Raw genomic sequence first — 25,473 nt, forward strand, 5'->3', positions numbered from 1 at the left:
CTGCTGAAATTGTTTTTCCTTAATAATTTTAAGTTATTTCTAATTTATTCTTGTTAATACTGCTGTTAAAATTTAGTTTAATTCAGATACTATTAATGAATATTAAATTAAAGAGATTTACACAAACTTTACCAAGACAAAATGTTGTCTTCTAACGTAAGTATCAAAAACTTGCAATGAGAATTGTTCTACTTCTGAGATCAGTAAGTGCAAGTGTAAAAGACTACTAATATAATAAAGAACACCTTCTTATTAAAGGCAAAATTCTTACTTTTCAGAAGTCAGGATATAGCAGTTGGAGTGGATTTATTTCCCCATGTTGCTTCCAACACCAACATTTGTCATTTTGCCTAGAGACACTGGATAGCACTAAACCTGATTCTGTAACTCCAAACACTTGAGTCTTCAACTGAAAGGCTAAGGATTAGAACACCTCTCCACAGTCACCCCTGAATAACAGCAGTTTGTAACCCAGCACAAGTATTATGCAAGCTTCTTCACCTTTGTGGAATTATTTCCAAAAAAACTCTGATCACAGTGCTTTTGATATTTAAAAGGCTAAAGACTACCTCTCATCTATTTTCCAATTAACTGAGATTAGATAACATGTTTAAATCTCATCACTATTACCTCTTGTTCAGCACTGAGGATTATAAAGCAAGAGTTCAAATTCTGCAAACTCTACTGTGAAGTTCATGTACAGTGTTTGAAAACAAATCTGAAGTAATTTCAAAGACAGGTGCTACAGTAAATTTCAGAAGTGTAAATGCTTTTCTATACTGCCATGGAAAATATACTTTAAGTGAATTCAGTTGAAGGACATCTTCCAGAATGATGCTCAGTTCCAAAAAGCCAACAACCTCCTCCAGCTAATGATCCTGTGCACACCTCTTTTCCAAAATATACCTGCTGTCTCCATGCATTTAAATAGTGTGTCTAGTCTTCTCCAGGATATTAATTTTTACTGAAGAAACTTTTGTTATCTGTTTAACTCAGCTACTTAAATGACATGAGTTAGTAGAGCAGGGCAATAAATGGTCAGCAACAGAACGCCAAAACCAGACAAAAGTGGCAGACACCAGACTGCTGTTGCATAAATACCTATTTTTTTTTTTTGTTTTGTTTTCTCAATCTTTTTACAAATAGCTGCTACCCAAAAAGGGACCTTATCCTTCTCTGTATTAGGTATATGTTTTCTTCATGGAGATGTAACATGACTAATATGAGTAAGAAATGAATACTAAACTAAGATTTAGGAATAACTTATTTCCAGTTGTGACACTCACCTAAACAGCAGACTTGCATATATACCTTACCTCCATTAGCCTTTTCATTTCTATGAAAGTAAATCATACAATGATTTTTAAATTTGATGATCAAAACCCACTGCAAAAAGCTTTATATTATTCTTTCAAAATACTGTCTTTAGCCATCAAAAATGAATACAGGACACAAGAGACAAAAAACATAAATGGAACGATTCCTTTTTTAAAAATACTATCAGTCCAGATTTCAACATGTTTCCCTTGTGATTAATTTCAGCTTGCTGTTTATCTAAGAAAATTGAGAAAAAGAAATGTTGAAAGATATTCTATATGTTGATAAATGCCTGGACTCAAATCACATGCTTTAACTGACAAGCATTTAATATTGATAAACCAGAGTTTTAACAGTAATAAAAGCTAGCATCACAGATAAAAGCAAGCACATAAAAAATGACTTTGAAGACTGAATATTAGAAAGCCCTACAGAAAGCCACATGCAAAGGAAAGATGGTATCAATTTTTGACACTCCTGGAGGATCATACTAGAAAGTGTAGAGTAAGAATACAGCATAAAGAAGAGGAAAATAAACCACAACTTTTCACTGCGTAGAGAAATACTCTGAAGTGAACTTTTTTTTTTTTACACAGTTCTGAGGGAAACCGAAACAAGGCTGTAACAAATTCAATGTCTTTGCAGTGGCTGCTGTGAACTAGGGTGGAACTCTGGTTGAATTACTACATTATTTCCTAGTGAAGAGTAAAACCTCACATTTTGAGGAACTGAAACTAGATGGAAGACTTTGTTTACTCTGCTTATTTCCCTGAAAACTTGATGTCCGCTATGTAGTCCATTTACAAAGTATATGCAGTAATGCATGCATATGTCATATGCTGTAATTTCTGTGACAAAGTCCAGAGCAAACAAGGAAAACTAGAAATCAGAAGTAATTGTAATGCTCTGAGCTGTTACTGGATTACATGCCTTGTTCTAGTTAGATCAGTAGATAAAATCATAGGCAAGGAACTGTGCAACTCTTTGAAGGATTATAAACAGCAATGGTTTTTGAACTCAACTAGAACAAATGATAGATACCTAATCTCATTTGAAAAGCCTTCTCTTACACTAGGACCTTTTAACACCACAGGATTGCACATGTTAATTACCTACTAACCATGGAGAAGACACCTTAATCCTCTTACCTCACTCCTATGGGCATCTTAACTTTCTCCTAGGTATCTTTAACCCAATCACTAAGCAGATTAAACTTTGTATTATAGAAATGAAAGAACACATCAATCTGTGTGAGACCATTAAATGAAACAGAAAAAGCAGTAAGCATTACAAAGAAAAACACATTTCAAAATAGCAACAAATTAAACAAAAACAAACAACATTATTCTTTAAATACTTTGATGTAATACTAAAAAAAGGAAACCTCAGATAAAGATGCATACTATCCGTGTCATCAAAGCTGGACTGATAAGAATTAATGGGACACTTAGAATATATATTACTAGCTTCCCCGATCAGTTACTGGATTCCCTCTGACTTGCTCTTTGTTCATTTGGCTGCAGACAGATTTCCTCTCCTGCCTAAAGCAGCTATCAAAAGACGATCCTCCTGCATCAACCACAGAAGCTGAACTCCTGCCTGATGCAGAAAAAGCTGAACTGCTGCACTATTAATAAGCCTGAAAAACTATCACAGTCCAACTTGGAGAACCAGGCTTCTGCTGCTACCTGTGTGGAAATGGAGGCTGGGGTCAAGTGTGCCTCCCTGGGCAGATACTATATGGGCTACATGAGCAACATTCAGAGTCTGCACAATCATCAACATCCTGGGAAGATATCTGACAGTTCACAAACCATGAAAAATAGTAATATTCAGGATTATTATTAAATATGTATTTATCCTGCAAATTATATTGTGTAAATTCACAGAATGACAGAATGGGCATGGTTGGAAGGGACCTCTTATGATCATCTAGTCCAACGCCCCTGCCAAGCAGGATCACCTAGAGGATGTTGCGCAAGATGGCGTCCAGGTGGATTGTGAATACCTCCAGAGAAGGAGACTCCACAACCTCTCTGGGTAGCCTGTCCCAGTGCTCTGTTACCCTCACAGTAAAGAAGTGCCCCCTCATAATCAGCAGGAACTTCCTGTGCTTCAAGTCTGTGCCCATTGCCTCTCATCCTGTTGCTGGACAAAACTGGAAAGAGACCAGCTCCATCCTCTCTACACCCTCCCCTCGGATATTTATGTACATTAATGAGGTCTGCCCTCAGTCTTCTCTTTTCCAGGCTAAACAGGCCCAGTTCTTTCAGCCTGTCCTCGTACGACAGGTGTTCCAGTCCTCTAATCATCTTTGTAGCCCTCCTCTGGACTCGCTCCAGCAGTTCTATATCCCTCTTGTGCTGGGGAGCCCAGAACTGACACAATGCTCCAGGTGTGGCCTTACCATGGCTGAGTAGAGGGGGAAGGATTGCCTCCCTTGGCCTGCTGGCAACACTCTTCAAAATGCACCCCAAGATACCACTGGCCTTCTTGGCCACAAGGGCACATTGCTGGCTCATGGTTAGAAATACCTAGCAATACTGACGATAAGAGGTCACTTTCATATTAGCTCAATCATTTTAAATAAAAACAGAAGAGCATATGCAAAGAGGGATGTAGATCTGTTAGAGCAGGTCCAGAGGAGGGACATGAGGATGATCAGAGGGCTGAAGCACCTCTGAAGAAAGGCTGAGAGTGCTGGGGATGTTCAGCCTACAGAAGAGAAGGCTCCGGGGTGACCTCACTGAGACCTTTCACTACTTAAAGGGGGGGTTTCAAGTACTTAAAGAGGGTTTATAAAAAAGATGGAGAGCAACTTTTTGCTCAGGCAGATAATGATGGACAAAGGGAAACAGTTTTAAACTAGAAGAGGGGAGATTTAGATTAGAGGTTAGGAGGAAGTTCTTCATTCAGAGGGTGGTGAGGCAATTAGAACAGGTTGCCAAGAGAAGCTGTGGATGCCCCATCTCTGGAGATGTTCAAGACTAGGTTGGATGGGGCCCAGGGCAACCTGATCTAGTGGCTGGCATCCCTGCCCATGGCAGGTGGGTTGGAACTAGATGATCTTTAAGGTCCTTTCCAACCTAAGCCTTTCTTTGATTATATGTTCTATGATTTAAAGCAAAACAACCAAAAAATACTGCTAGATCATTTGCAAAACAAAGTGACAAATAGAAAGGGCCCAATTTTCTATCAGGTGATAACAAGAATACTGACAAAGAAAAATCTCTTCAGACCTATTTGCTTCAGTTAAAAAGATGTTCAAATGAATCATTGAAATGACATACAGAGATGGGCATTTTCAAGATGACATCACGAGTTGCCCAACTCTGACTGTGTAATTTAATTTACTTAAAGGGAAGAGAGAATTATCCAAATCTGTCTAAGCATTTCACATTTTTGAGTCAGCCAAGAATCCAAACTGATCAAAGAACAGCAAAAAAAAAAATGTGGATAGAACATTCTCCTGATTTGGCACACATTTTTTGTAAAGCCTGATACAGATACAAATTTCTCAGATAAACAAGTCTGAACCAATATTTAAGTGGACTTTCAGAGCAATAGAAACCATCCCTTCTATGACCAAGTAACCAACCTGGTAGATAAGGGAAAGCCTGTTGATGTAGCCTACCTAGACTTCAGCAAGGCCTTTGACACGGTCCCACAGTATGCTCTGGGAGAAGCTGGCAGCCCATGGCATGGACAGGTGCACACTTTCCTCGGTTAGAAACTGGATGGCCAGGCCCAGAGAGCAGTGGTGAATAGAGTGAAATCCAGCTGGCGACTGGGTCACCTGTGGTGTTCCCCAGGGGTTGGTGTTGGGACCCATCCTCTTTAATATCTTTATTGTTGACTTGGATGAGGGAATTGAGTGCACCCTCAGTAAGTTTGCAGATGACACCAAGTTGGGGGGAAGTATCGAGCTGCCGGAGGGGGTAGGATGGCCCTGTAAAGGGACCTGGACAGGATGGGTGGATGGGCAGAGGCCAATGAGATGAAGTTCAACATGGCTAAGTGCCGGGTCCTGCACTTTGGCCACAACAATCCCATGCAGCGCTACGGCTTGAGCCAGAGTGGCTTGAAAGCTGTGCAGAGGAAAAGGATCTGGGGGTACTGATTGATGCTCGCTTGAACACGAGCACCTTGGCCCAGGTAGCCAAGAAGACCAATGGCATCCTGGCTTGTATCAGTAGTGTAGCCTGCAGGCCCAGGGAGGTGATCATTCCCCTTGTACTCTGCTCTGGTTATGCCGCACCTCAAGTACTGTGTTCAGTTTTGGGCCCCTCACTACAAGAAGGACAGAGGCCCTAGACCGTGTCCAGAGAAGGGCTATGAAGCTGGTGAAGGGCCTGGAACACAAGTGCTACGAAGAGCAGCTGAGGGAATTGTGGTTGTTTAGTCTGGAGAAGAGGAGGCTCAGGGGAGACCTTATTGCTCTCTACAACTACCTGAAAGGAAGTGGTGGGGAGCTGGGGGTCGGCCTCTTCTCACATGTAACTAGTGATAGGACTAGAGGGAATGGCCTCAAGTTGCTCCAGGGGAGGTTTAGGTTGGAAATGAGGAGACATTTCTTCTCAGAAAGAATAGTCAGGCATTGGAACGGGTTGCCCAGAGAGGTGGTAGAGTCACCATCCCTGGGGGTGTTTAAGGAAAGGTTGGACATGGTGCTTAGGGACATGGTTTAGTGGGACAGTTGGATCAGATATCTTAGAGGTCTTTTCCAACCTTAACAATTCTATGATTCTATGATCAAGACTGAACAAGGCACCTTTCCTGTTTCTTGTTCTACTGTTATGTGTATTTTGGATTAAAAGTTATTCTTTTGATTTATTTCACACTATCCTGACACTGCAAGCTTCAGTGATATTAAGAATTCCCTAGAACCCCTGTCACTGCCTTGGTTTCTTACAAGATAAATCTCAGTATGCTCCAAGATGGGGGTGGACTTCTACATACCATAGCGTGGCATGGTAGAAGAGTATATTCAGAAAAATCCCACACTTCACAGAAGTTACACTACTCCTAGCCATTCCATTGTCTAATACAGCAATCGGGCCCTAACTCTCTCGTTCATAATGGCTGTTCATAAAGAAAGCAACCTTCATAAAGAGAAAAGAGCTAAGCTGACAAATGGCACAACATTTTCATATTTCAGAACAAAGAATAGCCCAGATCTCATTTTATACAAAGACTTCCAGTAAATATCTTGTTCGAGTTTCAAAGGAGTAAAAAGACAGAGGACTTAATGCATGTAGTTTAAGCAGGAATTTTCTAATTCAAAATTGAACATGCACATGATCTTGAGGATAAAATAGTTAACAACCTATTTGAAGAGTATACCTCAAATTTCAGTGGAACTAGGACAGGCTCAGTATAAAGACAGTTACAAAAATTGCTTCTAGTCAGCATCAAAATGTATCTGAACACTCACACTGTAGATAGCATGGAGTCCTGCAAAAATTCTATACTACAAGTACTAGAGAAGCCCAATATGAAGCAGTCAACTTTAAGCTATGTTTGAACTTTTGCTTGAAGTCAACAGGACAGGTTACAGTCACAAGCTAAAATGACTCCATTTGGCATACTATGAAAGAGGCAGAATGTGTAGAATCAAAAGTGATTGACAGGAATAGAGTTTCTAGGGCAAAGTATCTGCTTAACAGTAGAGCGAAATGAGGAAGAAATTTTTCCCATCTATTTCTTCTATACTCAAAGAACTGCACATATTACTTCCCTTCCCCAAGAAACAGGACTGCAACAAAAGGAGTAGATGACACACCAATATGCAGATTAATGGGGACAATCAATCAAGGTCCTGAATTCTCCCTTACCTGTTTGTGCCAGAAAGACTTAAAAAAAAAATCAATGCAAGTATCTACAGGAAGAACAAACTAAAATACAAGCTAAAGCAACATCGGCAAAATATACACATTGCACACACAAAAGCTCACAAAGGCAGAAAAATATTCAGAATAATTCTATTAGACTCTCTAATTTATTTTCCTAATTTTAAAAATTCTGTAAAATATAAACATCTGATAAACGTTTAATATCTTTAGACTGCTTTCTAAATAGGCTCATTTTACTCATCAGAAAAGAAACAATTACTATGCAGTTGTGAGATAACCTAATCTTCATGTCTGAAGAACAGTTTTTTTCAGTTAAAACAATATTATGAAGATATACAACTCTTTTCCAATACTCTATTTTCTTGGTAAAAAAAAGCACATACCTTTTGTTCATTCAGCAGGTCTGTAATGGTTTGTGACATTTCATCCAAACTCTGTGCTGCTTTTACCAGGTTATGTAGAGCACGTACATGCTGGTGAAGAGGTTCGAAGTCGCAAAGTATGGGAACCCTTAAAAACAGTACAAGATTAACTCTTTTCCCCTTACTGTTACATCTAATATTCAAATATATTAAAGTGTTATATAGATATTCCAATAAGGCTAAGCTTCTCTCTGTATAAAGTTTATATTTTCTTCGTTTCATCTATTTTACATGGAAAATCCACAAAAACACCTGGTATTTATGCTTTAAAATAAGAACTCAAGAGCTCTTAAGGACTAAATAATAATAAACACAGTAATGGGGAAGTAATATATCAGAGTCTTTCCTTCTGAGAAAAAGATTTACCACTAGTACCTAGAGTTACAACAACACTAACAGAAGAGAATTGATGGTGATTCGATTTGTAATTGAAGCACTTATGACTCAATTATTCTCTTGGATTTTCTCCAATCCAGCTCTTCCTTTGAAGCAACAATTAATTCTCAATTATGCTTTCTCAATGATAAGTAGCCTAAATTAAAAGGCTGAATAATGTGTTGTGATCATATTGCAAGTTTTGCACTGTAAGATTTCAATTGCAAGTTTCCTAAACCTCCAGGAAAGTAATATTTATTCCATTTTTCTTGAGAGCCTGTACTTCCAGAATATTTATCTGGAATTACTTCACTGAAGTCATGAAACTGAAGTTAATTTAGACTAACAACATAATAAAAGCAGATTATATTTCACTGTATTTTGCATTCTCTAATCAAAATATTATATACTAGATAATAGTATATATACTAGAAGCATCATTTTAATTATGCAGCTCAGGGTGGTGATAGGTAAGGATTCTGTGCTAAGTTTCAGCTTGCTAGTTTGCTGATTTTCTTTTTAGATGTTAAATGAAAATACCAGACAAAGCACTGCTCTGAAGTTTGTTCTGAAGCTCAGAGTGTACCAACATGTGGGGCAACTCAGCCCACTCAAGTTACAAGTCCTCCACTGTCATCAACATTGCCACCAAACGTAAACATGAAACAGAGTGAACATGACATAATTCCACCTCTATTGCCATCAAGTGGAAAGCTCTATCATTACATCAGTAATCCGCAACAGTTTAGTTACTGATGATTTCCCGACAACAGAAAAACAAAATTCTTCCTGAACTCAATCTGAACTTCCTAGGAAGGCTGTAAAATTCACAGCAAATATCAGCAATACATATCATGATAGTTTGCTTTTTATCTCCACAGTGACTGAGATGCAAACTTAACAGTGTAACGAGGAAATCAGAATGGTTTATCAGTTGCATTGCGATCTATGGCAAATTCACTCTCAAGCAAACTAAACTCACTATACTTATTGTTAATGTCAGTAGCCATAGCACCAGGAGGATTTCCAGGACTTCTGAATTAAAAAGAATGCCAGTACAACATAAAGGTGAAAAATGCAGTCAATTCAGCTCCTGCACTGTGGACCAGTAACAGGTTGCAGGTTGGTACTGTTGATGAACCTGACAAATGACAGTGGAGAAACTCCTTTTTACATTATCAATCCTTTGTGGGATTGTGGCCTTAGAGCTAGAAAATGAAATCTGAGAAAATCTCTAAATACAGTGACATTTGTTAGAACGGAGAATGCAGATACCTGTAGCATCTGATTACAGTGATACAGATAGACCTCTTCCTAGACAGCACCTTACAGAGGACTTGCTCCTGCCTATTTTGTGCTTGCCCAATTTTTACAGGTTTAAGACACATGAATTGAAAGCTCACTAACCATAAGAGCAATGTCCAACATCCTTTACATCTCCATACAGAATACATAGGGCATACATGTGTTCAGGTCATCTGAGCTTGTTTATAAGCATTTAAGTAACATATATCTGCACTAAGTCAGCAAAAGAGCATTGCTTAAGAATATCAGTTTAACAAAAATATCCTTGTCTGTTCCTTATGCAAAATAAATTGGAAGTGGAAGCACGACAGAAAGGGAAGCTACCTCCATATTGCACAAAGTTTAAAAAGGTGATTTACCTGAGTAATGGCTGTACTTCTGAAGGACAAAATGACTGCAAAAACTGCAAGTCACTTAATGAGATATCTGGAAGCTCACTGTCAAACCTGCGAGGTTTTCGTGTCTGTATTAAGAAGAAATTAGTTTATATTGTTATAAAGGTGATATCAAGATGACTAAGGAACGATTCAAAAAAGGAGCCTAATTCATAATGGAGAAGTTTAACAAACTGATCTCTCAAAAGAATTCATTATCTTTTTAAGGAAACTGTGTCTGGCTACATCCTCACCCATACAACCCTAAAAAGTTAATTTACATTTACAGTCATTATCCATAGTGCCTCTGGCATCAGTACTTCCTCCCTATTACCAAGCTTTGTAAGCATTAATGATTTAAGTAGTTAAGGGATAAGAGATGGCACTGAAACTTTACTTATTGTGCTACTAAACAAATATTTAAGTATCAATCCGATTCAGTATTTAAAATAGAAAAGTAGCATTTTTATTTCTTCCCAGCATCTTTTCAAAAAAAAAAAATGCTGCAAAATAGAAGCTGCAAAGGGTAAACAAGGCAAAATAAGATGGCAACATTAGAATCACAGAGATAGATCTTACTTGAATTAACCAGTCTGTGCGAAATTAAATTTAATAGACAATACTTGATTATAGCTACACTTTTTCACCATCACGTTATCAACCAATGAAGAGATGAAAACTCTGCTCCGCTCATCTAGTAATTACAGGAAAACACGAAAACCTTTTACTTGTTTTTGCAGCATGAATAATTTAATGGCTGTATTATTCAAAATATTGGATTAGTTAGGCAAATTATCCCTCCTGGCCTCTGCTTTCCGATCAACAGCTTTTTTTATTCAATTCCAGAGGCTCCTTCTTAAAACAGAGTATCAAACTGATATTTCCTCTCCCACTGCAACGCAAGTTAGGAACCAGTGTTAATACACATCACTTTAAATAGCAAAAAATAGTAGTTTCTAGTTGTTTCTTTTGTGTCAGCAATGTGACAGGCATACAACATTAATTAAGCCTAGTTTAATTTACAGTACTGTTTACAAACATGAAAGAAACAAAGATGCTGAGTACATACACAAAATGATGGAGGCCAGGAATCAAGTCCTCTGAACAAGCGATTCCTTAGAAAAGACTTCCCTGGGCAAAGAAAAAAAGTGGTTATTTAAAAGAAATAAATGCAACATACAAACAATGCCCCATGAGAAACACTTTAACAACTGAACCAAATTTGAAGGTGTTACCAACTATGCTATTTCTTAACAAAAACTGGAACTTTTTGCATGGAACTTCATGCAAAACCCACCATGAAAAATACAACTTCGCACTCCATTTGAGATTGTTCCCTTAGTGCTTATCTCTTAAAATCCTCAAGTCGTTTTTCAAATTTTCGTCTTCATAATCTTGCAAATCTCCTTTCCAAAATTTTGATAACCTTTTACTCAATTTTCTTATTTTAGTAGTTCATTTAGAACATAGGATACAAATTTAGTAGGAAAAATCCAGTTTCTCTGATTTCTTTTTTTTACTCAAACTTCATACTTTTTTTTTTTTTTAAACCTCTGGTCAAGTGTTATACACGTGCAACTTTAGTTTTTGTCTTTCCTGAAGAAATATCAATGAAACTGTACCAATACCCAAATATTCGGTAATGGTTTCACAAGTGTTATTTAATGGAATAGTAAAGCTTGTAGAACATGTTCAAGAAGAAACTCCATTCAAGTGTAGTAATTACGATTTTTTTTTCTTTCAGAACCATTAAACTAATTAGAACTTTCACAATATTTTGGATAAACTATATGGAATAGATTAAATCGTAACATGATTTAGTAGCAAAATTTGTTCATAACAGGACCTCCTGGCACACCGTATGTTCTCTATTTAAGCAACAAAAAACAACATGCAGGTATTTAAATTACAACATAATGAAAATATTTTAACTACCCTTAAAGACAAAAGTCATACTAAACCATAGCTCTGATTTCACAGAAGAGAAAGTACTTACTAAACAGTTTACCAAAAGATTCTCTTTTTGCTCTTTCAGCTTCATATAGGTGTTTCCCATCTTTTATTAAAGCACCCGCCCACTGCAGAAAGGAAAATGCATAATTAGTAGTTAATTTATACGTTGACAAACTGTCAAGACCAAACCTTTGTATTTACTTACCTCCCTGTAGTGTTTTATGAACATTTTTCTCCTTACAACCTCAACGACAGCTAGACAGTACATTTGAGGAACAGTGCTGAGAGCCTCTACAACCTTGACCCTTTCTAGAAGCTCTGTTACAAGACGAAGCAAAGCTTGCAGTTTCTCTCCATCTTGGTCAGCATGAAGCATTACAAAACAACACCACCTACAAAAGCAGGTTACGATTTAGAAGATAGCAACTTAGTCATCTCTTCTGCATTTTAATTTATCCAAAATTAGCAACATCTTTGGATCAGCTAAACAATATTATTTTACACAGGTCAACAACAGGTTATCTGGAAGTACCAAGTAATTCAGAATTCAGTAGTTGTCTTCTCTATTAACTTCTCAGAGTAAAAAATCCACATAAACGTTCAAAGTAACACTCACCAACATTTAAGTTAAGGTATTGTTTTTGGTAAGTAATACTCTTAGCATAGATAACCTTATAATGTAATTTTCTCTAGAAGAATTTACAAAGAAGTTCGTACATCCAGAGCAAAGACGACACTAGTCTTTGTTTATAAATCTTAAAAATATGGAAAAGCATTAGCCAGAAATATCAGGGGTGGGGATACCGTCAAAGAGAAGATCTAAAGACTGCCTAGGAAGTTCACACCATCTACTTGCTCACTACAAATAACCGCCCTGCTAGCATACAAATTTTCATTTTATGTAACCACACGTCCAACTATCTTATTGAAAATATACACATGCATTCCTTGGTCAATATAGTAATTTCAAACACAGACACCAAAATAATTAAATCACAGCTTAACTACTAAAAAGGTGATAACCTGGTGTCTCAGTGGAAACATTACAGCAACTTTTCCAAAGAAGTCATAGCACCCTTGCAGTAACAAAAAATCTTTTTGTTGACAGAAGTGAAGTAAAAGTGACAAATACAATGAAGCCAACATTAAACTAGGAGGAACATATGCCAACAGAGAAGACAAACATACACTTTTAACTTTCTCACAGTAATGAGTAGCAACAAATAAACAGAGAGCATTACACAAAGCCAACAAGTGGCCAGTTCAAGCACAAAAGGAAGGACTTTTTCCACAGAAGAGCTGCACGGCTGAACTTACAAAAGCCAGGAAGAGTTCGTGGATTCAAAAGAAGTAGTTAAAGTAATTACCCAGCAGTTAAACCCAGAACTACTTCAATATGTAAATATTCTTAGAGGAAAATATGTATTTTCCTCATTCCTGTTACAGTCATTTGCTACTAGCTGCTGCTAAAGACAATCTAGAACCACCTTTGGTTTGACACACAAAAGTTGTTTTTTTTTTTAAATCTATGCTTTATTCTTCTCAAGATCTATCCTCCTTGCATTCATTCTCTGTGCCTCACTTTCTTCTTCCAAAGGGATGCAATTCTTTTCCTCTAGTAACTTGTGAATTAGGTACATAGCTACACCAGTACTTCAGCATATAGGAAATCAAAGGGATGTTTATGGTAAGCTAACTTCTACATACTAACCCTCTCTGCTTTTGAAAAATGGTGAAAAAACAAAAAATACATCTTTTCAGAAGGGTAAGAGTAGGTGCATGGGCACTGAAGAGAAACAAATTCCTATTCTGATTTCCCTAGCAATAATTCATCTTACAAACACAGAATCTGTCATTACTGCACTGCTGATTCTGCTTTACTTTTCCCTGCATCCTTAAACTACATTTTTTATACAAACTGTAATCTTGTCAAGAAGAAAAAATATCTCCTTGATGAATAACCAATCCAGTGTGCAAGTTTAACAGCGTCAGTGTTCATAGAACCACAAAATATCCCGAGTTGGACAGGACCCACACGGATCATCAGGTCCCAGCACCTGGCTCCACACAGGACCACCCAAAAATCAGACCATGTGTCTGAGAGCATTGTCCAAATGCTTCTCGAACTCGAATAGGCTCAGTGCCGTGACACCTGCCCTGGGGAGCCTGTCCCAGTGCCCGACCACCCTATGGGTGCAGAACCTTTCCCTAACCCCCAGCCTGACCCTCCCCTGTCCCAGCCCCATGCCGTTCCCTCGGGTCCTGTCGCTGTCCCCAGAGAGCAGAGCTCAGCGCCTGCCCCTCCGCTCCCCTCGTGAGGGAGCTGCAGGCCGCCATGAGGCCTCCCCTCAGCCTGCTCTGCTCTGGACTGAACAAACCAAGGGACCTCAGCCACTACTCATACTTCTTGCCCTCTACACCCTTCACTAATGTTGCCTAATTATTAACAGCTAGTATAAACATAACCCGTTCTGAAGGAATGATCTAAGTCTGTACACTTTCCCTATGTATCTGACATAACATTAAATAAAGCTTAAGGATTAGGTTTAATAGTGGAAAGAACACTTTTTCCATTTAGCAATACAGACTACTTACTGCCTTCTATGGCATACGGCAAGGACACTTACATGAAAAAATGACATTTTCACTGTCAGTAGATGTAATTATTTTTCATTAACTGCAAGTAAATAACAAACTAATGTAATGCTTTCCTGCTTTGATATGATCACAAGCTACTGAAGAATGTTTTACTTATATTTATTACACTCTTTTGAAAATATCAATATAATTGCCAGATTTTAAATACGATATTGATGGCTTTCAAGGTTGATGACAGGAGAGGGGATTGTAGGTTCAAGAATATTGTTTTATTAATTTGAAGGTCATTAAGAGATTTTTTTTCTTACAGCTTAAGTAATATTTTGTTTCTTACTTACAGATGACTTGATAAACAACCTCAACTGATCCAACTTTTATTTTCTCTTCCATTGAGAAAAGCCTCTGTGCATTACTGAAGATTTCCTTATGACACTTTTTCTTTTAAGAATATCAATACAAGTGGAATTTGCAATGCCAAGTTGAGAAGTTGTAACTTACTTTAGTCTGACTTGAAGATTATTTGCAAGCTCCTGTTTGGCAGTGGTGCACTTCTGTTTAATATCTAACAGTTTTCTGTGATTAGTTAACATAATCATCAGCTGATTTGCATGACTCAAGCACAAGTCAGGCAGCACAGAAGGATCTTTCAAGTTCTCAGCTCTCTTCTGATTAGCCAAAAATCCCTATAGGAGAAAAGACACATTTGTTACACAAGCTTTGTAACGATCAAAAAGCACTGAAGTAATCATCTTCTCTGTAAGCATGCAAGACTTTTAATAAAATTCCTGTAACTATTAAAGGGTATAACAGAATCCTACATAGAGAAATCAAGTGTCAAGCTCACATTACTTCCATTCTCTAATCCAATACCAAATAAATCTCAGATGAGATTTTAATCTCCAAACATTACCAACATAACCTTTTAAGAACTTCCCACAACTAACCAGCACAAGTGAAAGATTTTAAATTTAATGCAGCAGAAAGAAGTAGATACTAATTCTAAGGCAATCAACCATCATTCTAATTCCTGCAAACAGCTTTTTAAATTCTGGCATATCCAAGACTTAACATTATAGCATACCCAGTATTATTACTGTGGGCGAAAGAATCTACCTCTTAAACAATTAAATTCATATATGAAAATAACTTTTCCCCCTCCTTCCTAGAATGAATGTATGTACAAATTTAAACATCATCTTCATTCGTTATCTGCCAATTAGGAAGTAGATCATAATTGTCACTAAATTTTCAGCCATGCAAGTCCTACCTAAGACAAATTATTGAACTTCTTTATGCAGTATGGAATGTATAACCTTTAAAACACAGCAAAATAAATACATGCAGTGACAATTAAGGATGCCTGATACTCCTTATTAGAAGCATCAATTTTCACTTAGTCTTCATTATTCCAAGATGTAATTGTCTGTCATTAGCTCTTCCATTGTCTACTTGTATAAGACTGTTCCTCACAAATTTCCTCTGAAAAGTCAAATACTGAACCATTAAAAATATAAACTGAGGAACATTAAGTGCTTTTGCAATATGTTAAAATTCTTATAATTGTTTTTACTCGGAAGTATTAACTTTCCTATTATGGGGCAGGAATTAGGAATTTGCTCTGGGCCTCTACAGTGTAAGAAAATGCAATGAAAGAGAGAAGGACAAAAGAGCATTATGACCAGGATTTTCTGTGGAATCTAGACCGCAACACAGACTCTCTGAAACGGTTGTCCATTTTACCAATTGTAGAGCTGAGAATACTGCAAACACTATCAGTAATACATTTTTCTTCTTTTATTCCTGTAAAGGGCGCTGGCTTTGCATAACAACCAAATAGAAAGTTTTGTTGGCAAACATCCTATTAATACCGTATGTGAGGGTGGAGGAAGTTTCATGAATGGAAATTCTCCCCACCAACTTCTCTTCAGTAATCCAGAAAGATACGAAAATATTTTAAAAGCTGAAGTAGCTAAGTCAAGGGTTACAAAACACCTGGCATAAAGCAATAGGGTCTCTTTATCCATATGCATCATGGTGGGGAGGGCTGACAAGTCTCTCCAATTGTGAACACTTGCTCTAAACTCTTCTCGTTTCTGATGAGCCAGTGGAACAAGAGGAAGTAGGCAGAGAAAGCAACTTCAGCGAGACAACAAGAATGGAAAAGTGCAGCCAGACATTTATTTGCAAGTTGGAGATTGGGCAGGGCAAGGAATTACTTGTTATGTTGTGGATGACAACAGGCAACCCCGTAAAAGGGTCAGGGGGCAAAACAGGAAAGTTGGACCATCTTAGACATGTCTTAGATTGATGATTACAGAAGGTAACATATGTAGACATACGCAGAAGAGGCAGCAAAGGCAGGGACAGGGAAGCATCCCGACATAAGAACTGCTGTGCCGGGCCATTGTCTCCTTTGTCACATTCAACAGGTGAGACAAAATACTGCTGGAGGCAGTGTGGTTCTTTGCATATGATTTTGCTCATTGATTTTGTCCACTTCCATGTTGCATCTGACACATTGCTTGAACACAGCGGACACTACATTTGTACTTCCATAAACTTGTTTATTAACCCTTTGTTTTCTTAATAAAGAAATAAAAGACAGACATTAGTTCAAAGCGTTTCTTTTTGATGTTGAAGTCAATGAGAACAGTAAGCCATACAGAATTACATATACCAGGTGACAAATGAAATTACTGTCATTGCTGGTTTAATATTGAAAGCGAAGAGGTCTTGACATCAAATACTATAAAGCTTATTCGCAAAGCCTGCAATAAGTATTTGTATCCTAGTGAGAAAAGCACAGAAATCAGAAAGTAAAGTATCATAAAAGTAGTTTAAGTGTAACGAAAAGAAAATGAAAGATGCACACAGCAGATGGAAGAGAATACTGAAGAGCTATGCAGTTACTGAACTCTGTGCAACTTCCGCATTGAATGAGGGAGGACCTTTTGGCAAACAAAAGCAGGTTTCCAGCATTTTAACTGCCTTATTCAGCCCAAGTGAATGGAAACTAGAAAAGGTGAGAAGAATTGTTAGAGATGATTGAGATGAAGAGTCTCACCAAAAGAACTTGAATTGTTTAGCTATGGAAGACATTGAACATGCTGTGGTAATCATTACGGAATTGCCAAGTACCAAAATCAAAGACAGGATTAGGCATGAGAAAATACAGATTTGAACTAGACAAGAATACATGCAGATCTGAGATGAAAGGATGTTTATACATTTTAGGATAATCAGATTGTATAAAACTGTAACATGTACAGAGAAGTCAAGAAAATAATTGCTTTTAAATTGCATCTCAGTAAGCTTTTTAAATTGGTCACGTGGTGTGGAGCTTGCAATTACACAAAACTGGATACATTGAGCTAGGAAATTCCTTCCAGCTTTACTCTCAGTTCCAAAAGGCTATCCATAAGTTTGAATATCTTTTGAGGTTTCTGTATCTGTGAATCCATCTTTAAAATAAATTTCGAACTAAAATTCTCATAGCACGCAGATCAGAAATAAAATTCTCAGCATACTAGAAAAAAACAATGTCATTGTTTTGGCTGGGATAGAGTTAGTAGAGGCTTGCATAATGCTGTGGTTTGGATTTTTTTATGAGACTAGTAGTGATAACAGACCAATGTTTTAGCTGTTGCAGAGCAGTGCTCACACAAAGCCAAGGCCTTTCCAGCTCCTGGTGCTGCCCTGCCAGCGAGGAGGCTGGGGGTGCACCAGGAGCTGGGAGGGGACACAGCCAGGGCAGCTGGCCCAGGCTGGCAAGAGGGATGTCCCATACCACAGAGCGTCATGCCCAGCAATAAAAACTGGGGTAAAGAAGGAGAAGGGGGGGGATGTTCAGAGCGATGGTGTTCGTCTTCCCAAGAAACCATTGTGATGAGCCTTAATCTCCTGGAAGGGGCTGAACCCCTGCCTGCCAATGGGAAGCAGTGAATGAACTCCTGGTTTGGCTCTGCCTGTGCACATGGCTTTTGCTTTACCCAGTAAACTGTCTTTCTCAACTCATGATTTCTCACACTTTTACCTTTCTGGTTCTCTCCCCCATCCCACCTGGGGAGAGTGAGCAAGCAGCTGTATGGCACTGAGCTGCCTGCTGGGGTTAAACTACAACAGCTAGTTAAGAAAAACTACAGTAAAATAAAAAAAGCAAGGAAAACAATAAATGTTGGAGAAATCCAAGACGTAAAGTAATCAATTGTACCAACAAGTCCTTGCCTTTTTAGCCCTGAGAAATGGGAAGGGTTGACATGAGCATCACAGGTAAACTAAGAAGAGCCCTGAAAATAAACAGGTACGCTAGTGCTTTCGTTGATTTTCGCAGTGACTATTTCTAAATCAAAAAAAAAAAAGAAAATATTTAACACTTTAGACTTAAATTCAAATAGTCAACAGGGAAAGGTGGCAGTCAGTGGGGTAATTAACAGCTGAGAAGACCTAGAAGCATGATAAATCCCCCCCCCCAAAAAACAAAATAAGATTTCCCTAATGTCAATAAGTGGAAGGGATATAAAAGCACAAAATATGACACTGACAATATGGATAACACTCCCCGTTTAATTAAAGTTCTTTTCTCATTAACTTTATGAGAAGCAGAACAATCCCAGAAACAAGAAAGCCATCTGAAAATCTGTGTGTTGGCTATGGTTAACAGAACTAACAGAAGACTAACACTTCTATGAATCTAGTTTGTAGAAGTGAATTTTGATGTAACAATGTTTTAAAAAGCTACACTATTAATTGAGAAAATTTGGAAAAAAAATCAAATACAAAAAAATGCTGTAAAGGACAAGCTACTGGACAGAATCATACTGAAAGATTAAAGAGGCTCCAAATTTTCTATGTGAGTACACTTATTACATAATGCCACCTACTGACCATAGTTATATATGCTTATGCTACAAATCCTAGCTTCCACAGAGAAAAACAGTTTTTGAATTTAACAAAGCAGCTTTCCATTGCTCCAGCAGATGGAGATTAACTACTCAAGTACATAAATCAAAAAGTATTTTTTCATGTAAAAGGCTGTTTAAGGGTCAGTTCATTGAAAAGGCTAACCAGAGACAAAATAACTCTTAAGACAGTCCAAGGGACAAACAAATTATCTAAGCAACGAGGCCTTCTAGCAGCAGATGACTGTTCTGTGGGCTAAGTTTGTTCTGAATTTCAGTAACAGAACTTAAGTGGGAATAGAAAGTCAAGTCACATTCTAGATGGAACATAAGCTTTTTCCAGCCTGGGAAAGACAAGTATACAGCTTCCAATACATATACTGCTGCTGGAATTACCATTTAGATGTTCCTTACTCTTGTTCCATAAAATACATCCACTTGCTATTTCTTTATGAACAGAAATAGTTCACTGCTGAAAAATGTGATATAAAGGAAAAGTTAGTTTTCTTCTAGTAACACCAAATATCAACAGTTATCAAAAAAATTTAAGCACTCCCTTTAAAAATACCCAAGTCTTTGCCTATATTTTTGAATATTGCACATAGCTATCCTTTTTAAGATTTCTATGCAGACTATCATTCGATTAACATGATAGTAGCTCTAATCTCACATTAAGCATCTAGTTTTTTCAAACGGTATCTAAACAACTACATTAAATGTAGTAGATGAAATCATACAAGCATATGAAAAGAAAAATGATGTACGATGTCTTCCTAGATCTGATTAGAAAATGCTTCCTGAGGCTTTTCCATCATATATGCAGCACATACAGAAATGCTTCCATATAAAACGAAGGAATAAAGCTATCTAGGAGTACACTTAGTACTTAATCACAAGCATTCAATTCACTACGGAAGAAAAAAACGTTGTCCTATCTAGGGTATAAGATAAGGCATACTCTTCATGATGAGGGTGGTGAGGCACTGAAACTGGTTGCCCATAGAGGCTGTGGAACCCTGGAAGTGCTCAGGCTGGATGTGGCTTTGGAAAACCTGATCTAATGGAAGGCGTCCTTGTCCACGGTAGGGAGGTCAGAATAAGACGATATTCAAGGTGCCTTCCAATCCAAACCATTCTATGATTCCATCTCACTATTCTTAAAACAAAACAAAAAACTTGTGTCTTTTATGATACACATACAAAAGGAACAGCCGATTTACAAAAAAAGACAAGGCAAAGATGAAGATTTGAAAGTCTGAAGTCTGATAAATCTTCAAAAAGGCACATAATCAAAATGTACAGAGGTATTTAAAAAAGGTACCAAGTATCTTTCCTTGACTTTCCATGACTTTTAGGCATGTCACTCAAGTAGAATTGGTAAACTTGAGGTACATTCCTCATTCAAGTGGAGAGGGAGAACACAGCTAAGACCACAACAGCACTGGGCAACCAAGTAGGGAGATGTAAGAATAGCTTTCTCCATCATGCTAAATTTCTCTTGGATTTAGCACCTGCCTACAACATAAACATGTATGCAAGACATACAAAAAAAACCATTTAACATTAAAAAACATTTAACAAAAACTTATGCCTGGACTTACTCATTGAAATTACTGGAGAACAGTCTCCACTTTTAAGTAATGCTGCCAGAAGAACTAGTAGCACCCACCTTTACACACCAGCCAGAGGATGCAGCTGGAAACCTGGGTCCTACATGACTGCCAGTCCAATTCTTCCCTAGGACTTGAAAGGGGCCCCTAACCACCCAGCTGACCAGCAAGATAGGGAAGAATGCTGCTCAATTATTCCCACTAATGATACACCACACCAAGCAGAAATGAGTAACTCGTTTGTTTCCTTATGGTCCCCATTCTGACACAATGGTGAAAGTCTACACAACTATTACATCAGGTAATGATCGCATACAGGTCTTAATATACTTCTAGTTTCAAAAAGACAATCGGGTATAAAATTAACTGAAGCTCTTCACAGAAGCTGCATTTAATAAAGAAGCTTTACTACAGCACTATACTATTTAAAATGTACAGCTCGTGTGTTTGTGTATTTTAATATTTAGAAAAGCTTTAAATCAAATTTCTTACCACTTCAAATGACAGGCACACTACATTTTCTCCTCACTACAAGCTTGGTGATCAACCATTAAGCACATTACCTCTTCTCAGGTACTTTTATAGAGTGGCAGTTACCAAGGGCTAAGTATTTGCCTTCAAAAACAAAAATTAATCTGTCTTTTTCTTATTCTGTATCTCAATCAAGCTCTGATTTTTTTTTCCCCTAGTTCTAGACAACAAGGATAACAATAAATCCCTCCATGACTGAAACCTGAAGGTGAACAGACTTTCTCTTACTCCTGAAGTATACAACAGTGGTAACTCCTCTTTTCAGATCAAAAGAGGAAAGAACACTTTGAAGTATTCAAAAGAATATGGTAATCAGCTGTGCACTGAAAACATAACGTAAAAATAATATTTAACTGTCCAATTATTATAAATATAGCGCTTTACTGTAACACATTGAAAACTATCTTGCATTAAGACATGCAACTGTTTCATTATAATCTTTAACAGCATACACATATCAAAAGTCTACCATCTTCCAACGTCACACAAATATACATTTGTATTACCTGAGCAAGTTCTTTTTGTTCATTCACCAGTCTGCTGCAACTTGCTATCATCTGATCCAATGCATAGAGCCTATCCTCAAGGCCTTTAATAGCCTTCATGTTCTGATTATCTAGTTTGGCAATAGTTTGTCGACATTCTGCCAAAAAGGGCTGAATGATCCTTGGATCGAGCTAGAAATAAAATAACGGAAAAAATTAGCACTTGATGTATTCAAAGGTAACATGAAATAGCTACATGAATTTTTATAACCTTAATATTTTTCCTTCACTATTCTGTCATTTCTAGTACTATTTCCACTAAGTATTTTCTTTGAATCAAAGGCGTGCCTACATCTTTCATTTGTTTCAGAATCCTGAATTAATAGGATTGTGGATTTTTGATCAACGCATCAGCTTCTTTTAAGTTTTCCAACCAGATCATCGTACAAATCAGGTCCTTGCAAGGGGAAGGGACAAAGAGGGGACAGTGAGAATTAAAGCTAATGGACAGAGCGTACACTAGAACAGAGTCTATACAGCCATAATCAGAACAAACGACAAATGTGACTCAGTGGGAAGTGCAATAGGGAGGGTGGTAGGAAAGAGCTGCAAGACTCATTAGCACTTTCCCACTAAATGAAAGTGTTTAATTTATGGCGTCATATATAAGGCAGATCAGTACTAGTAACTGGTATACAAGCTACAGAAAAATAGTATATTTCTAATACTTTTCACTATTATTTTTGATAACACATTGTTAATAAAATTGTTTCATCATACTCCTTTGTGACCCATCATCCAGGAAAAAATAAAAAAACTGTGAAACATTAAGAAGCTACAACACCCACAGACAGTAAGGGTAACCCTTCAAGTTTCATTAAAGAAGCAGCAAAACAAACTAAAAGCATTAAGTGAGAATCTAATGAAAAGTATACAAGTACAAAGTCATACAAGCTGTCATAACACTGACTTCTTCCACTAATATGCAGGTTTTACATCAACCCACACCAAAAAGAATACTTACACCTTCCTAAAGATACACTTACATGTATCAATATTAACATAAAAAACCTATTTTCCCCAATCTAGTATTTGACTGTATAAAAGCTTTCCTATGCAGTACTTTCATTCTGTTACAAATCTCATACAGACACGTTACACTTCAATGAAAGTCTTACCTGAATTCAGAGTTTCAAATAAGAATTGCAATTATAAGCCATTTGTATGGTTCATATTTCCAAGAAGGAAAGGGCAGGGGAAGAATGGCGAAGAACAGTAACAAAAAATGATTGACTTTTGTATTCTCACATTGAAGTGTTCTCTTAATATTTACTTGAGATGACAACTGTGTTGTGAGATACTTATTTGGTTGATTTTCCTTTTCAGCTACACACTAATTCTGTTTTCTAATTCTAAATCAATGGCAAACAAAGATTGAATCCTTTGTCTGTGCTACATTGAAGAGAGTAAATTAATGTTTTCCTAGGAGCTACCATATTGAAGCTTTTGAGTTTTTGTGAGAACTAAATCAAAATTGATCACTTATAGTTGGTCTGGTGGTAGCCAGAATAGATGGAGTATCTACCTGTCAATTATGGTAGGAAAAAAAATTGCAGGGGCAATTTCATTTCCCAACCCCCCCCACAAAAAACCAACTAGATAAGAAAAGCAAGGACAGAAAAGTACACAGTTACAATATAACCTACTCAAAACATGTGACATTGGTAAATAAGACTTCAAGCTAATCTAAAAAAGGTACAACAACTAACTAAAATGTTTTTTTCTTCAGCATCACTACATTTATTTTGAAGCAACTCTTTAATTCCTGTCTCTCAAAATATTGATAGATATAGGGATATAATACAGGACAACTTTAACTAGTATGAACAAAATGAATTTATTCTCTCTCAAATTGAACTACAGGGCTTTGTTACTTGCTTAAAACTATCAGAAAGCACCTTGTAGCATTACCGAAGAAACAAAACAGAGGATTGTCTCAGACTTCGGCAAAGTTTTTCAGAGACAGCACTGAACGTACTTGGTTTTGGTAAAGGAAAGTAAAACTGTCACAACTTGGAAAGCTCAGTCATTCGCTCAGCCTTTTCTGTACTACTAAAATTGAGACAGCTCAAAACCTTGGGCAGGCCTTAATATTAAGCCCAATTCTCCACTTACTTTTAATGCAGAATTGAAAAAAAAAAGCAAAACTGATCACATGGTAACACGCCTTGTAACAGATTATGCTTAGACATAATTGAGAGTCTTCCATTCTTACCTTAATTAGAATAAAGTGTCCAAGAGAATATAAATTATTATTTTCTTTGTTCCAGGTACATTGAGTTATATTAAAACAACACATATGCAAACAAGGTTACACAACATAAGAAATATAAGCTACAGAAAAAGGCACAAGCAAGAAAGAAGGAAATCTCAATGTAAAAGGTTACAACGTTAATTGGCTAAAGCAGTGATTTACAAAGAACATAAGCATGTACCAGTTAATAAAGAATCAAGAAATATCATGATTAACTACATGAATTTGATCTGTCTTTCAATAAATATTCAGTATTTTTAAGCACAGACTAACAGTGAATTTGGTCCAGGAAAATTTTAGTTTCATTATAAGCACAAAAACACAATCAACTGAGAGCAGAAGCTGCTTTGATAAGAGAAATTATTGGCTTTCCAGGAGGAGTAGCTACTTTTGGAAAAAAAAGGCAGCAGAACCCCAAAACAACAACAAAACCTCCAAGATAATGAACATTCATTGTGAAATTATAAATTTTCTCAGAGGTCAAATTCTTAAAACTCAAGAACTCATTCACAAAATATTTCCCCCACCCCCACTCTGTTTTGATCTCCCTTCAGAAAGTTATTTGAAGAAACAACAAGCTATAGAAAGTTGAATCACTTCTAAAGAACCGTCATCTGGAAAATAAAACTATCCCAAAGCAAATTTTCAATATAATTTGAGTGAGAAAAAAAAATTGTTAACTTACCCTGCTCATAGAATCAAAACATTTTCTGACCAGCGATTCAACATCGTTAGGTCTATCTTGAACGTTTATCCAGTCTAACAAAGACACATTGAATGAAGGTTGATCATCATCTTTCAATTCTACTGATGCTTCATTGTCCTGGACAGTAGCATTTTGACCAGACTCCTTATCATCTTTTACATTTTCAGGATTTGTGCCTTCCAAAGCTGAATGTTCAACTGACTTGCAAAATGATGCTAACATTGATTTATTGTTCATTTTAGATACATCAGAATAAAGCACCAGTTCAGGAGATTTCCCATCCTCAGTTTCTTCACTTTCTGCCCCTCCATGCTCAGCTGAAGAATCCAGTCTTCCTAAACACTCCCTGTAACTATGTCTTGTTAGGCACTCCAGCAGTGGTATCTTGGCCATGATAGAAACAGCAGAACCCAAGCTTTTTTAAAAAGGGTGAAAAAAAAGCCATCAGTATCCAGAAGCCAATTGCATAACAACTTTGACACAAGCCACTCATAATTAAAGTGCCATTTGTATGTTTTAGAACTGAAACAGACTTCAAAATGAATTTGGTTATTACCCTTTCAAAGCACTGCGTTCAGTAACAACATCATGAGAGCACAGAAAGTAATTTTTGCTCTCTTCCACTGCTGAATATAAACTCTTCTAAACTTCAGGGTAAGCTTATATGTCAAATAAGCTTATATGTCAATATTATATGGCATAATGCAATGACAAAAACATGAAAAAACATGGC

General features: G+C 37.1%; 1 protein-coding gene across 3 annotated transcripts in view; it reads right to left on the reverse strand.

Annotated features, from left to right (window-relative positions):
* RB1CC1 (RB1 inducible coiled-coil 1) overlaps positions 1 to 25,473 on the reverse strand; it is a 77,653-nt gene that overhangs the window by 22,955 nt on the left and 29,225 nt on the right. For all 3 annotated transcript variants that reach the window (XM_066992991.1, XM_066992990.1, XM_048072422.2), the window contains 8 exons: positions 24,720 to 25,155; positions 21,742 to 21,912; positions 14,695 to 14,879; positions 11,804 to 11,990; positions 11,642 to 11,723; positions 10,715 to 10,776; positions 9,631 to 9,734; positions 7,553 to 7,679 (listed from right to left, as the gene is read on the reverse strand). In XM_066992991.1, coding sequence (XP_066849092.1) covers positions 7,553 to 7,679; positions 9,631 to 9,734; positions 10,715 to 10,776; positions 11,642 to 11,723; positions 11,804 to 11,990; positions 14,695 to 14,879; positions 21,742 to 21,912; positions 24,720 to 25,155 — 1,354 coding nt within the window. The remainder of the gene's footprint in view (positions 1 to 7,552; positions 7,680 to 9,630; positions 9,735 to 10,714; positions 10,777 to 11,641; positions 11,724 to 11,803; positions 11,991 to 14,694; positions 14,880 to 21,741; positions 21,913 to 24,719; positions 25,156 to 25,473) is intronic.

Source organism: Anser cygnoides, chromosome 2 (assembly GCF_040182565.1).
Source record: "Anser cygnoides isolate HZ-2024a breed goose chromosome 2, Taihu_goose_T2T_genome, whole genome shotgun sequence".
NCBI lineage: Eukaryota > Metazoa > Chordata > Aves > Anseriformes > Anatidae > Anser > Anser cygnoides.